The sequence below is a fragment of the Chiloscyllium punctatum genome, chromosome 3 (assembly GCF_047496795.1).
Source record: "Chiloscyllium punctatum isolate Juve2018m chromosome 3, sChiPun1.3, whole genome shotgun sequence".
Lineage (NCBI taxonomy): Eukaryota > Metazoa > Chordata > Chondrichthyes > Orectolobiformes > Hemiscylliidae > Chiloscyllium > Chiloscyllium punctatum.
Window position 1 is genome coordinate 84,113,204 of NC_092741.1, and position 16,364 is coordinate 84,129,567.

The 16,364-nt window shown below is 38.2% G+C and overlaps 1 protein-coding gene across 3 annotated transcripts in view; it reads right to left on the reverse strand.

Annotated features, from left to right (window-relative positions):
- tbc1d32 (TBC1 domain family, member 32) overlaps positions 1-16,364 on the reverse strand; it is a 247,339-nt gene that overhangs the window by 16,640 nt on the left and 214,335 nt on the right. For 2 of the 3 annotated variants that reach the window (XM_072555916.1, XM_072555917.1), the window contains one exon: positions 8,437-8,625. In XM_072555916.1, coding sequence (XP_072412017.1) covers positions 8,437-8,625 — 189 coding nt within the window. Of the gene's footprint in view, positions 1-8,436; positions 8,626-16,364 lie in introns of those variants that run through there. The other variant, XR_011954513.1, reaches the window with a different exon arrangement.

The following is a 16,364-nucleotide window of genomic DNA, read 5'->3' on the forward strand; positions in this document are numbered from 1 at the left end:
CTACTTCCTCTGTTTTTCCAGTGCACAGAACCTGAGTCCATTCACAGCATGGCTTCTGAAACTAAAGTCAATGCATCAGTTGAACCTCGGAACTGCTAGGAGCTCGAACAATGACTAGAAGATAGTACTCTTAATCTCTTTGTGCAGTTAATTCATCTATTTTTATCTGAATACTACATGCATTTGAGAGTTGTTAATTTTATTTTACTATTTCTTTCCCCTTTGACCCTATTTGCTTTTACAATATGTTACAATGGTTTGAGATTTTGGAGAAGATTTGTAGCTCAGATTATAAGTTTGCTTGCTGAGCTAGTGTGTATGTTCTCAGACGTTTTGTCACTAGGTAATATCATCAGTGAGCCTCCGGTGAAGCATTGGTGTTCTGCCCCGCTTGTTGTTTATCTGTCTTGGTTTGTCGTGGTAGGTGATATCATTTCTGGTTCTGTTTCGGAGAGGTTGGGAAATGGGGTCTTAGTCTACACGTTTGTTAATGGAGTTCTGGTTTGAATGCCAGGCCTATAGGAATTCCCATGTGGGTCTTTGTTTAGCCTGTCCCAGGATGGTTTTATTGTCCCAATTGAACTGGTGTCCCTCTTTGTCTGTGCATACATGTACCAGTGACAGTTGGTCACGTCTTCTGGTGGCTAGTTGGTGCTCATGTATCTTGGTGGCTACTTTCCTGCCCATTTGTCCAATGCAATGTTTGTTGCAGTCCTTGCAGGGTATTTTGTGTATGACGTTCATTCTGCTGGTTGTTGATATGTTTAAATTCATCAGGAGCTGTTTCAGTGTGGTGGTAGGTTTGTGGGCTACCATGATGCCTAGGGGCCGGAACTGTACTAACAACCAGCAGAACGAATGTCACATACAAAATACCTTGCAAAGACTGCAACAAACATTATATTGGACAAATGGGCAGGAAATTAGCACCAGGATACACAAACACCAACTAGCCACCAAAAGACATGACCAACTATCACTGATATCCATACACACAGGGACAATACATCTTTCCTGGGACAGGCTAAATAAAGTCACACATGGGAATTCCTAGAGGCCTGCCATTCAAACTGGAACTCCAGTAACAAACATATAGACTGAGACCCCATTTACCAACCTCTCAGAAACAGAACCAGAAATGATATCACCTACCACAAAAACCGAGACAGATAAATAGCAAGCAGGGCAGAATACCAATATGTCAATATTGGAATATGTCAATATTGGAATACCAATATCTCACTGATGATGTTACCTTGCATGGTGATAAAATATCTGAGAACAAATCTACCAACTCAGTGAGCAAATTTACAACCCAATGTTACAATTGTGTCTCACCCTGTCCCACTCTGTATTATTACCTAAATAGCTGCCTTGCAATGCTGTGATATCCTTTTGCTTCGTAACCCAATGTATCCCTCTCCAGATCCTCATAACTGTTGGACAGTTGCAGTGGTCAAGGCCCCTTGAACATTACCTCCTGGGTCCCAGTGCCAGCCTCACTTGCAGGAATTCTTTCCTGTCCCTAGTCACCAACCAAATTTGAATGATCTAATTTGAGGGGTGTTGGAGCAAAATGCCCAGGTAACTATTACCCTCAATGAGTGACGTAATGTCTGCCACTCAGACTCCAGCTCCATAACTCAGATCAAAAGTTCCCACATGCTGCAACAGTGATACATCTCCCATCCTGCCATAAGCCACTTTAACAGTAGCTATGCAGGATAGAGATTAAATCAGGAGATAATGAGGACACACACAAAAAAAGGAATATTAATTATGGTCAATTAATCTTCTTGTAGATAAGAAAATTGAATTGGCAGAGATAGTCATGAGGAAGGATGCAGAGTATATTTACGACAGTTTCTAGAACTGTTGTGGAATATATTGTGGATCCAATCAGAGATCAGGCTATTTTGGATCTGGAAATGTGTAATGAGGTTTAATATATGATCTCAGAGTAAATGATCCCCAAAGAAAAAAAATGATACTAAATTTAAATAAAAGGAATACAAAAGAATGAGGTTAACAATGGCTGGAATGGTTTGGAGTTTAGCAAAAAAGCCGTTGATTAACAATGGCAGTAGCTTAAGAAAATAGTTTATGATAGTCAATCGTAAAACATCCCCAGTAAGAAGGATCTTAGGAAGGGGATGAACCAACAACTAACTATTGGAATTAAGGATAGCATCAAACCGAAAGAAGAAAACACACAATAAAGCAAAGATCAGTGGTAAACCAGCAGATTGGAAAAGTTTTAAAAGCAAATAAAAAAATGATCAAAAAAAAGCAAAGAGGAGGAAAATAGACTTTGAGAGTAAACCAGGGAGTAATATAAAAACGGACAAGAGGTTGTTCTCTACAATACATAAAAAGGAAGAGAGAAGCCAAAGTTAACACAGGCCTCTTAGTGAATGAGGATGGAGAAATAATGATGTGGATCCAGAAAATGGCAGAGGAGTTGAATGAATACTTCTAGATCAGTTTTCACATTGGAAGACATTAATAACATTCAAAAAATTCAAAATAATCAAAGAGCTAAAGGGGGTGTTGGCAGGATATAGATAATTTAATGATGATGAGACAAAAGAGTATTAGGGAAATTAATGAGGATCAAGACTGATAAGTTCCCTGGATTGGATGGGTTCAATCATGTATTCCTGCTAATTTTGTTTCTTCTGCACAGATCTCTGAGGTCTGTATACAGTCGTGCCTAATGCTGCAGATAGCAGCTGCACAGTGATCACCAAGTACAGACTCTTGGAGGGGCTGCACATGTGTGTAACTGCACAACTCAAAGGGAATGTTTGCTGCATCAACACAAACACTGTTTGTTTGGGTACTCAGCAATAGCCAGTTCTGAAGAAATCCTTCTTTCTTTGGTGGATTTTCTCCAATTATTTTCTAATGACTCTTATCTCAAAGAATGCTTTGAAACACTATTTTGGATGTTTGGAAAAATTCTGTTAGTGTCCTGGATACAATCTCCTTTCACTGCTGCCAAAGTTTTATTCATGCTGAGAGATTGTCCACATAACCTACACTTGAAGTTCAGTCAGGCTAACCAATTAGTATCACGTGCATGTTAATTATGAACTTCCCAATTTCTGCACAATGGGAAAATCTACACTCAAGTCTCATACAGATTCAGCTGAGAGCTGAATGTAACATTAAAATGAAAGTCCCTATCTTACAAAGTGTTGCAAGTCTAAGGACCGATGTAAATTTGACGATGCCTTTAATAGAAAAAACACACTGGAGAGAATGTCTTTTGTTCTCTCAACGTTTTTGGTTAAATTCTGTTCCATTCTTTAGTAGCTTCCTGCTATTTCTCTGCTCACATCTTGATAAAGCATAAGCATATTGGTGATTCAATAATTGAAATATCAGTTTTTTTTTTCTCCGTAAACTTGATTAAAAGCATGCTGGATCGATGGGTATATGAATAGGAAGGGTTTAGAGGGATATGGGCCAAGTGCTGGCAAGTAGGATTAGATTGGGTTAGGATAGCTGGATGGCATAGATGAGTTGAACCGAAGAGTCTATTTCTTGCTGTATATCTCTGTGACTCTCTAACATTTTAACCATGAGTGCCTTTTATTTAATTTTTTATATGGGTGAATAATGGAAGCATCTCAGGTATCTCAGGAAGAAAAGTTCAAGAACAATAGTCTCTTTTTAATCCATTATCTACTACAAACCCACACACTCCACATGTATCTTGACTAAATATCGTCACACCCTGCTTCCTGGAAAGATTCTATTCCATTCTCCCAGTTTCTCCATCTCTGTCGCAGCAGTTCTGATGATGCTAGCTTCCCCAAGGGGACCTCAATGTCCACTTTCTTCTTCCACTATGCATTTCCCAACACTGTGGTTGGTAGGGTGCTCAGCCATGTCGAACTCATCTTCCACACTTCTCTAACCACACCCTTCTCTTCCCTCCCACAACACTGATAAGGTTTTCCAGATCACACTTATCACCCCAACAGCATCTGCATCCAAAGGATCATTAGGTGCCATTTCCACCCCGTACAGCAGGATGCCACCACCACATATTCCCCTTCCCTCCATTGTCAGCCTTTCGCAAGGACTGTTCCCGCGCAAGGCCACATTGGTCCATTCCTCCTCCACTCCCAACACCTCCCTACACAAACAAGACACCTTCCCATGCAATCACAGAAAGTGTAACGGCTGCCCGTTTATTTCTTCCCTCCTCACTATTCAAAGCTCCAGACGCACCAACTAGATGAAGCAGCACTTTAGCTAATTGTATTTGCTGCTCACAATGTGGCCTTCTCTACATTGGAAAGACAAAATGCAGGTTGGCTGACCACTTTGCGAAACACCTACGTTCTGTCCACAAAAAATGACCCTGAGCTTCCTGTTGCCTCTGACTTCAACACATTACCTTGTTACCTGACCAACATTTCTGTCTCGGACTTGCTGAAGTACTCCAGTGAATCACAGTGCAAGCTGGAAGAACAGCATTTCATTTTCCACTTGAGAAGTCTACAACCTTCAGGACTCAATAACTAGTTCAATAAGTTTAGGATCTGACCACCTTCTCCCTTTACCTGAACCCAACCCTCACACACCAAGCCTTGTAATCTCATGGGCTGCTACCATAATAAACCCATTGTAAGATATTAGTGGTCCCCATTAACAGCTACTGATTCCCCCAGGCTAACCTTTACCCATTCCTTTGTCTGCCCAACTATTATTTTAACATTCTGGGCTCCATCTCCACCTCTTTTTTCTCCTCCTTCTTTCCCCCATCCCATCTTCAGCATATAAACCTTTTCCTAGGCACAATCAATTTTGAAGAAAGGTCACTGGACCTGAAGCGTTAACTCTGCTTTCTCTCCACAGCTGCTGTCAGACGTGCAGAGTTTTCCCATCAATTGCTGTTTTTGCTTCTGATTTCCAGAGTTGTTTGGAATTTGTTTTCTTTTTTGTAAAATGATTTATTTTCACAGTAGTCAAAAGCAATAATACAGTAATAATTAAAGAAGTTAAAACTCTGTATATGCAAGGGATTTGTTTTCCAAGAGGATTTGGAAGCGAGTTCTATAGTTCAGAAAATATTGCTGTTTCATGCTTTGTTTGGTACATGAGATAGAAATTTTAGACTAATTTTGTTAAGTTTCAGGATTGCTGGAAGGCTTTGTATGTGACTACTGCCATCAGAAAATGTCAAGACAGTAAAGCAAAATCATCATGTAATAGGATCAATTTTACAATAATAGAAAGGATGGAAAAGCCAGACAGCTTGCATGTGATTTTCTGATGCATTCAGATTGTAGTTGTCGTGCTTATAGCATGGCATCTTAATTTTATGAATACTTTTAATACGTCTATTAACTCATTTCAGAGAACATACTCCACTAAGTAGAGCAAAATAGTATATTTATTTCTTGACCCTTGTCTTTTGCTATATTATAATAATTATTGAAGTCAATAGGCAAGGTTGGCAATATCAGGATGATATCCTACTATCTGATGTTAACCCAAAATGAGATACCACCTCCATAAAATTAACAGTGCTATGCAAACATTAAGCACACACTGAATTTTTTTATACTTGTGTTTCAAATGATTCATTAATACGAAAGTAGTACTGTATGTAAATAGCTGTCACATAGCTGTCTTACAAAAATCTGCAACACAAAGTCAATGTTGTTTTACCTTGACCTCGTCAAGTGTACATTAGCATTTTACTACATACAAGTCCATTACCACTTGAATTCCATCCCACCATTCCCGACTCACATATGCGTTTCTTTCTCATGTGTATATTAAGCCTTCCCTTAAATATGTCAATATTATTTGTCTTAATCACTCCATTTGATAGCAAATACCACACTTGCACTTTTCCATGAGAATAAATTATTTCCAAAGTTATGATTTCAAATTGTTTTCTTTTGTGGACTAGGCGATACTTTGCTTTTTTTAAAAAAAAAACTCAATAATGCAGTTCCAAGTTTGGAACCGAAATTGCAGTTTAAATGTTGGAGAGGTGTGATGCCACAACGTTTTGAGTTGGAGGCATTTGCTGACAATGAGACAGTAGAACTGCCATACAATTCTTTCACTTTACTAAGTTCAATTTGGACTTGAACTGCTGAAGTTACTAAATTTATACTTTAACTACAATATCTAGTTCAGTAATTGGCTTTATTTTGACTCGTAGAGCTGACCTGTGCTCAATTACTTTATTCTTCAAAATAATACAATAAGTTTACCAAAACAAATGCTATTAAACAATTCCAAATGGGATGTGAATGATGCAGCTATTTAATTGCAGGATGAGATTTCTTACCAGTCTAGATTAATGGTAACTAGGTTCATGAATGGGAAACTATTATGAAAGTTTATATTAAAGATTCAGGCAAGATAAAGCAGGATGGAAGGTGAATTATGAGTAGGCTACAAAGATGTTTGAACAAGTTGTGTAAGTGGGCAAATGCATTGCCAGTGAAGTATAAGGTAGATAAATCTGAGATTATCCACTTTAGTAGCAAAAACAGGAAGGCATATTAATATCTGTATGGTGATGGATTTGGAAAAAGGGGAGATGCAACAAGACTTGGCTGCCCTTGTACACCAGTCGCTGAAAGTAGGCATGCCAGTCAGCAGGTGGTGAAGATGGCAAATAGTACATTGGCCTTCATAGGATGATGATTCAATTACAGAAGCATGAATTATTTGCTGCAGTTGTACAGGGGCTTCAATACCTGTAGTATTGTGTGCAGTTTTGAATTCTTTATCTGAGTATGGATGTTTTGGCTGTGGAGAAACTAAAATGAAAGTTTACCAGACTATTGCTTGGAATGGTGGAAGTAATATATGATGATAGACTGGATTGGTTAGGATTATATTTACTGGAATTTAGAAGAATGAGGGGGAAATCTCAGAAACATGTAAGATTCTATCAGGACTAGAATGAAAGAATCATAGAATTCCTACAGGGTGGAAGCAGGCCATTCCAACCATTGAGTCCACAACAAATGCCCCCAGGTGCACCCCACCAGGCTCACCCCCTACCCTATCCCTTTAACCCTGCATTTCTCATGGCTAACCCACATAACCTACACATTTCTGGACACTATAGGCAATTTAGCATAGCCAATCCACCTAACCTGCTCGTTTTGGACTGGGTGATACAGTTTCCTCAGACATAGGTAAACACAGGGAAAAAGTGCAAACTCCACACAGATAGCTGCCTGATGCTGGAATCGAAGCCAGGTCCCCGGTGCTGTAAGACAGCAGTGCTGGCTACAGAGCCTCCTTGCTGACAAGATGAGGCAAATGCATGAAGGATGCTCTTGATGTTGGAGAATCTAGATTTAGGAGTCTCACACCATAAAGATATGGAGGAGGCCATTTAGGATTGAGATGAGAAAAAATTTTGTCATTCAGAGAGTGGTAAGCCTGATGAATTGTCTGCCATAGAAAGCAGTTGAAGCCTAAACATTAAATCTTGTCAAAGCAGAGTTAGATATGATTCTTGGGAGTTAAAGGGAACAGGGTACTGAGTTGGATGATCAGCTATGATTACACTGAATGGTAGAGGTAGCTCGAAGGGTAGAATGGTCTAGTCCTGCTCTTTGGTCTAGTCCTGCTCTTATTTTTTTTAACATTGAAAAGCAGTATGCAATGAAAACAGGGGCTGCTTCTGAATGTTAATCAACATATAGAGTAGCTGGGATGTGGTATTAAGGAGGCAAGCTGATAACATTGAAATATAATGCATCAAAGTCAATTCTTAATTCACACATCCATTACTGAGCAGCAGGAGAGAATATTAAAAAAATATTTCTACTATATAAAATCCTCATTCATACCTTTTGCCTCAAAAATAAAACAAATAAATTGTAACCCCCAGTCTTCTCCCTAGTTAATAGCAAAAAAAAATGTAATGGACATAATACCAGGGACCCAATTGTTAAGTGCTCTCAATTAGCATAAAGGGTAAAGTAATTTAGATAGCAAACTCATCAGAAAATCTTGCAAGAAGATGTGACTAAGAAGGTTGTCATGAGCTATTTGCCCCACTGAGTACACCAAATGCATCAGACTTTATTCAAATTTCAAATGCCATCACTCCTAAAACAATAAAGCCTTTTAGCTGGCTTACAAAATGAAGTCATACAGAGCACCAATTGTAGTTATACCAGCTGAGTTGAAACTAATTCCACTGGCAATATGTTTACTGATTTTCAACAATCTGAATTGACTGTCCTGTCAATACTTTGCTATTTTATTTCCTCTCTTGCAATCATTCAATTCAACCTCTGTCAGAAAACTCAAGTAATCAGAGTACACAAACTTTGTTTAATATTTACACATAAAGATAACATTTTGCTATTGTTGATCGTTACTTGCAGGACCAAGCTTTTTAGCTTAAAAACAATAAATATGTTGTGTGCTTACCTTTAGAAAAACCTGCAGATCCTGAGTCTGCATGTGGTGAAGAATCTCTTGCTCGAGGTGTTTCAGCAAAGCTATACACATGTAAACCTGATAGTCAGGACCCAAGATAACACAAACAGCAATGTAGTGACCGATCTCAGTCCAGTTTAAATAGTTCCAGAAGCATTGAGATAGCCAGTGCTGACAAATCTGCATGAAATGAAGAACAAACCGTTTAGACTTGATCCTAGTCACAATGAAACACCAACCTCAAATTCAATCATTAATACATTGTTACAATATTAGTCGATGTCACAAACATTTTTTAAAGAAATCTAAAATCCCAGCGATTTATTAAAAAAATGAAGTCACACAATTCAAAAGATTTATTTTACTATACAAGAGTCAACAAAGCAAACACTAAATACTTCCTTAGTTAATCACCTGTATTTCAAAACTTCAAAGTCAATGTGAGTGAAACGACAATTAACATTCAAATTGTGGTCAATGACAGATTACACCTTAAATGGTAGGTACAACTAAGACAAACTTAGGCAGTCAAACAGCATATATCAATTTCAGTAAGAAAGTCTTTAAAAAATCTGACTTCATCACAAAAAGAAAATTCAGCTCCTCTTCTTCTAGAAGTTACCTTGATGCTCAGCCAATAGCAGTGCACACCAACTCAAATTCCAAAGGCACATTTTTCACCAAAAACTTCATTTTCTTTGCAGAACCTTCGTAATCTAATTTAAGAAGGGCTGGATTTTATAGATCACCAATGTTATTGCCAAAGAAACAGAAACAACTATAACAACTATAGTTTTGCTTATCCCTAGCTTCTGCATTTCCATTATCGACTTCAGCCTGTCTGTATCACACTGGAATCATCTAGGACGGTGTCCATTTATATAGTTTCAATCAAAGCCTAGGTTTTCAATTTCAGATTCAGCCTTGGCTTACATAGCAATGAAAAGGTCAGCTTCCTTTCACAAATTCCCTTTCAATTCAGGTTTATGTCAAAAAAAACACAAAAAGTGAAACCATGCATTCAGATGAACAATTGTGGCACTGCAGTCAAGAGTTTCAACGATTCATAACCCTCTGAGTAAAAACAAAAATCTCCTCATAGAATCTCTACAGAATCCATGGAATCCCTACATTGTGGAAACAGGCCCATCGGCCTAACAAGCCCACACCAACCATCCAGACTCCCTACCCTTTCCATACCCCTGACTAATGCACCTAATCTACTTATCCCTGAAAACTATGGGCAATTCAGCAGCCAATTCACATAACCTGCATATCTTTGGACTGAGGAAACCCATGCAGACATGGGGAGAATGTCTGCGTGGAGTTTGCACAGTCGCTTGAGGCTGGAATTGAACTCGGGTCCCTGGTGCTGTGAGGCAGCAGTGCTAACCACTGAGCCACCATGCCACCCCATTTAAATGTAAATCTGTGTCATTTTCAAGTTGTGTTCTATAATTCTAGACTCTCCAACCAGGAGAAGCACTTTACCTGCATTTACCCTGTCAATTCCTTTAAGTATTTTGTAGGTTTCAATGACAGCACGACTCATTTTTCAAGATTTTAGAGAATCTTGGACAAGTTTGCTCAAAATCTATTCACCAGACAGTCTTGCCATCCCTCAAACAAGTCAGGTGAACCTTTATGAGATAAATGGGAAGTTCAAAACTAGGAAGTATATTTTTAAGGTGAGAAGATAAAGATTTAAAAGAGACCTGAGGGGCAATGTTTTCACACAGAGGGTAGTTTGTATGTGGAATAAACTGCCAGAAGTGGTAGATGTCGATACAGTTACAACATTTAAGACATTTGGACAGGTACATAAATAGGAAAGGTTTAGAGGGATATGGGCAAAATGCAGGAAAGTGGGACTATTTAGTTTGGGAAACTTGGTTAGCATGGACAAGTTGGACTGAAGGGTCTGTTTCCAAGCTGTATGACCCTATGATTCTAAACAAACCAAAACTGGACACAGTATCCAGATGCAGTCTAACCAATCTTCTATACAATTTCAGCAAGACTTTTCTATTCCTGCAATCAAATCCTCTTGTGATAATATCCCATTAGCCTTTCTAACAGCTTATTGCACCTGCATGGTAGCCTTCAGTAACTTTTTGACAAAGACATCTAGGTCCCTTAGTACATCTGCACTTCCTAATTTCTTACCATTTAATATACACATCTGGTCCTCCTACCAAACTCAATAATCTTATATTTTTCTGCATTATATTCCATCTGTCATGTTCTGTCCCACACAATAAGCCTGTTCAAATCCTTTGAAACCACTTTAAACCTTTTTCATAACATGCATACCCATCTAGCTTTGCATCATCCACAAATTGTAAAATATTACATTTAGTGTTCACACTCAAATTATTGAAAAATATTATGAACAGCTGAGATCTACTAGTCACAGTCTGCTAATACATGAATGATCCATTTATTCTTTCTGTTTGCTTTATGCTTTTTAGCCTGCCCTAAATCCATCCAAGTATATTATCTTCTTTCTCAAGTTCTTTAATTTTGTTAGCCAACTTTCTGTGCAAGATCTCATTAAAATCCTTCTAAAAATCCAAGTATACTACATCCATCAACTCCCTTTTATCATGTTATCAGTATTCTCAACAAACTCAAACATATTTGTGAAATATGATTTATTATTATTATTGAAGTGTCCATTTATCATATCCTTTATAATTGTTATTACATTTTCTGTACTGAAGTAAGTTTGACAGGTCTGCAGTTCCAAGTTTTCTGTCTTGTTTCCTTCTTAAAATACAGAGTGGCATTTGTTAGCTTCCAATCTGCAAGAATCATTCCAGATCTTGAAATTTTGGACGATGCATCGATGCCCTCGATTGCGATGTCTTTCAACCCTCTGATATGTTCATGTAACCTGATGGCTAGTTTTCTGCCTGTTCGTCCAGTGTAGTGTTTGTTACAGTTCTTGCAAAGTATTTTGTAAATGACGTTCATTTTGCTTGCTGTCTTTCAAGTTCATTAGCTACTGTTTTAGTGTGTTAAACGTTTTGTGGGCTACCGTGATGCAATGAGGTCTGAGTAGTCTGTCTATTAAAGTCACTGAAATGATTGCCAATGAAAAAGTTGCCTTAGTAAGAGGGTTAAGTTACAATTTCAGGGATATGGACAAAAAAAGATTTCTTAGCAGCATTAGAAACAACACTGAAAGACACCAAACTCTCAGAGGAAACCCAGCAAACCATCAGGTAGACAGTCACACCAAAATTAAGTAGGAAGGAGGAAGGAAACACACTCAATACACAAAAAAGGGAAGCACTAGAAGCACTCAAAAAAGATAAAAAACATTGTTATTCTACCTACAGTCATGTTAAACTGAACATACTACATTGTGATAGCGAATGCACTGCTTGCAGATACCAATACTTACGAACAAGTGGCGATAGACCCAACCTCACAACTAGAGAACCAAATCACAGCCTTACTCAAAAAACTTCAGACATCTAGAGAATTAAACAAGACTGACTTCCAAAAAATGAAACCAGATGGATTTAACATGATACGTTTCTATGGATTATCCAAAATTCACAAACCAGGAGCCCCCCTCAGACGCATAGTCTTGCTACCTGGAATACCCACGTGCAGATTAGCCAAGGAGCTACACCAACAACTAAGCAATTAGTAGAAGATTCACGACACTCCATTCACTCCACCCAAGAATTCCTGAACACCAAAGATATCAAGATAGAAGACGATGAAATAATGGTCTTCTTTGACAAAACAGCCCTGATCAACATCAATCTGGCCAAAGAAACACTGACTACACTATTAGAAGCACCAAAGACACACACTAGAAACCAGATACTATCGACTACATCAGAAAGGACAATATCGTCAAACTAGTGGAACTATACCTTACCACTCACTTCACTTTCAATAATAAAACCTAGACAAACCAATGGAACACCCATGGGATCTTTGATATCAGGGTTTTTAGCAGAGGCAGTAATACAGAGATTCAAACAAACAGCTCTGCCAACCATTCAATCCAAACTTTGGGTCCACTACATGGATGACTTTTGTCATCAGCAAACGAAACAAATTAGAGGAAACCTTGAAAACCATCAATAATATCCTTACTGGCATAAAATTCACTAAAGAGGAGGAAAACAAACAAACTGCTATCCCTAGATGTCACAGTAGAGCGAACAGCCAATGGGGAGCTTCAAACCAGCGTCTACAGGAAAAGAACACATATGGACTAAATACTGAACTACAGAAGCAATCATCCCAACATCCACAAACAAAGCTGCATCAGAACATTATTTCAATGAGCAATGACACACTGCAGCACAGAAGAACTATGAAGAACAGAGGAAAATCACCTATACAGCATATTCAAAAAGAATGGGTATCCAATGAACACAGTCTCATTTCTCAGCAAAAAACCCAAACAAGCAGACAAAATGTGCTCAGAAACACGAATCACTCTCTGCTACATCAAAGACATCTCAGAAATGACTGCCACACTACTCAGATATCTTGGCATCATGGTAGCCCACAAATCCACCAACAACTAAAACAGCTGCTAATGAACTTAAAGAACCCTATATAGACAATAAGCAAAATGAACATCATTTACAAAATAGGCGGAGGTGGAGATTAGAGTGGTGATGGAAAAGCATAGCAAGTCAGGTAGCATCTGAGGAGCAGGAGAATTGACGTTTTGCGCAAAAACCCTTCATTAGGTATGATTTCCCTGCTCCTTGGATGCTACCTGGCCTGCTGTGCTTTACCAGCACCACTCTAATCATTTACGAAATACCTTGCAAGAATGTTAACAAACACTGTATTGGGCAAACAGGCAGAAAACCAGCCACTAGGATACATGACATCAACTAGCCACATGACCGCTATCACTGGTATCTTTACCGACAGATCAGGAAGGACACCACTTTGACTGAGGCTACACATCCATTCCAGGACAAGCCAAACAGAGAGACACACAAGAATTCCTAGAAGCATGCATTCCTACCGGAACTCTATCAACAAACACATCGACTTGGACCCCATCTTACCTCTAAGAAAAAGAACAGGAAATGACAGCACCAACACAGGAAATTACATCACCAACCTAAGGAAACCTGAACATATAAATAGAAAGCGGGACATAACACCAGCGCTTCATTGGAGGCTCACTTATGATGTTACCTAGTATGGTGATGGAACGTCTGAACACAAGCCTCAGTTCAGTGAGCAAACTAACATCCAACAAATTATATAACAAAGAACAAAACGTTAGTTTGATTGCAAGATTAAAGATCGATAATGTTTAGTTCATACTACTTTTAAAAGGAGAGCAAGAGAGAGTAATTGAATGAATAATTAAAAAGAAAAGCATATACAAACATGTATCTATCATGTAAAGTGAAACACTGTGTTTATATGGCACCTTTAATACAACAAGATGTCCCAATGTACTTCATTGGGGCTTTATAAAGCAAAGTTTGACACCTAGCCACATATTAAGACAAGTGGACAAAAGCTTAGCCATTGAACTAGTTTATTTAAAAAGCATCTTAAAAGAGGAAAGAATGCAAGAGATTTTGAGAGAGTAAGTTCCAAAGATTATGACCTGGGCATTTAGAAGGTACCGCAACTACTGCAAAGCAATTAAAATCATGCATGCTCATGAAGTCAGAATTAAATGAGCACAGATATCTTGGAGCGTTCTGCGTCAATCAAATCCAAGTGGAACTCCAGAAGTATCTTGAGGCTTAATTAATTTATTTTAGGATTGAGTTCCACACAAAAAATAATACTTCAAAAAATATACAATTAGACATGAATAGATATGAAAAACAATATTGAGAGATTTAATTAAGAGACTAAGTATTATTGGGATGTTCGAGATTTTCAGGACACTTATTCATAGAAAATACTAGCTCCCAAGTCAGGCACAGTGCAATCATTTGACACTGCTTCTTAATATGATAGTGATCTTGACTGGGGGTTGGTAGAGATGATGCTGAGCAAATATTTAAATTGAAAATAAATACAACCAAATTTTGCATGCCCAACAACACAAAAACAATTGAATAAAAGATACAAGCCCTCTTGATTGCTAATGTTGCATGCTTGAACTTACAATTTAATGCAGGAGGGTTATAATATGGAAGACTGTAGGCACCAGAGTGTAATTTCTGATCCACAAAAATATTAATTTTCCACAATGAACTTCACGTGGCCATCACTTTTTACTGGGAACACAGAATTCTTCTCGCACTTCCATATTCTTTTGTCTTCACATTTTTATAGAAGCTTTTGCAGTCATTTCTTTGTTCCTTGCAATCTAACTCATATACTCTAAGTTTCCCTTTTGATTTTTAAAAAACTGAATGCTCAGAATCTTCAGGAAAAAGCTTACTGCTTTTCCTAGTAATTTTATGTGTTTCCTCTTTTGATTTAAAACTATCCTTAATTTCTTTTGTAAGCCATACCTTTCCCCTGATATTTTTGCATCTGACATGAATTAATAATTGTAATTCATGCACATGCTTTTAAATATGAACCATTGCCTATGTGTGACAACCCTTTTAGTAAGGGGCTTTCAAACCTTTCTCGCCAATTCGAGAGTCATACCTACATTGTTCCCTTTATTCAACTTGGGATGCTAGTTTTGGATTTGATGGTTTAATCTCCATTTTAAATGAAGAATTCTAATATATTTTGGTTCCACCTCCCCAAGGGACCCAGCATAACAAGATTGTTAATTAATCCTTACTTATTACACAGTACCTAGTCTAGAATAACCTTTTCTTTGGTACATTCTCAATGTTTTGGTCTAAAAAGAATATCACATTAATTCCTCCTGGGCAATACCATTGCTAATTTGGTTCGTACAATCTATATTTTGAAATTAATGTCACCTATTTTTACAGTTGTACCCTTATTGCATACTTCTGATTTCTTGTTTAATGCCTTCTACAAAACTCCACTGCTATTTTGGGCCTATATTGGCTTCTGCCCCTTACTGTTTCTTATCTCCACCCATACAGATTCATCATCATGATGATTTTACCAGTCAATCCCCTTCCTTACTATTGCATTGAAAACTCCTTTACTAACACTGCTACCCCCGCTCCTTTCCCTTTTCGCCTGTCCTTTCCAAATAATAAATATCCATGGATGTTCAATTCTCATCCTTGGTCACCCTGAAAACATGTCTCTGTAATCATACCTACATCATAACTGGTCATGTCTATTTGTGCTGACAATTTATCTATCTTATTACGAGTGTTTGTGCACTAATACTCAAAGCCCTTAGAATTCTATTTTTAACCATGTTGGTCAGTTTAACTTTATTTTGCACTACTGCCTGATTCACATTTGCCCTAGTTTTTGCCTTTCATTTTACCTTCCTAATTGTTTCTGTTTTGCTTCCATTAGGTCTCCTCCTCCTCACTCTCCTACTCAGGTTCACATCCTCCTGCCATTTTAGTTTACCTTCCCATCAGCACTAGCAAGTATGTACTGGACATTGCTCCAGTGTTGCCCTGATGCAATCCTGTTTGCACTGGTCCCATCTTCCTCAGAACCAGTTCTCATGTCTCAGGAATCTGAATTCCTTCCTCATACTCCATTTCTTCAGCCATGCATTCATTTGGTATATCCTGCTATGTTTACTCTCACAAGGATGACTACTTTTGAGGGTCTACTTTCTAACTTACATCCTAACTCCCTTGATTCTACTTGTAGGATTTCATCTTTATTTTAAAATCTATGTTGTTGGAAGAGCAAACACTAGCTGTTCACCATCTGAGTCAAAAACTGTGGTACTGGAAAAGCACAGCAGGTCAGGCAGCATCCGCGCAGGACAGTCAATGTTGCGGGCACAAGCCCTTCATCAGGAAGGGCTGCTCACCATCTGCCTTCAGAAT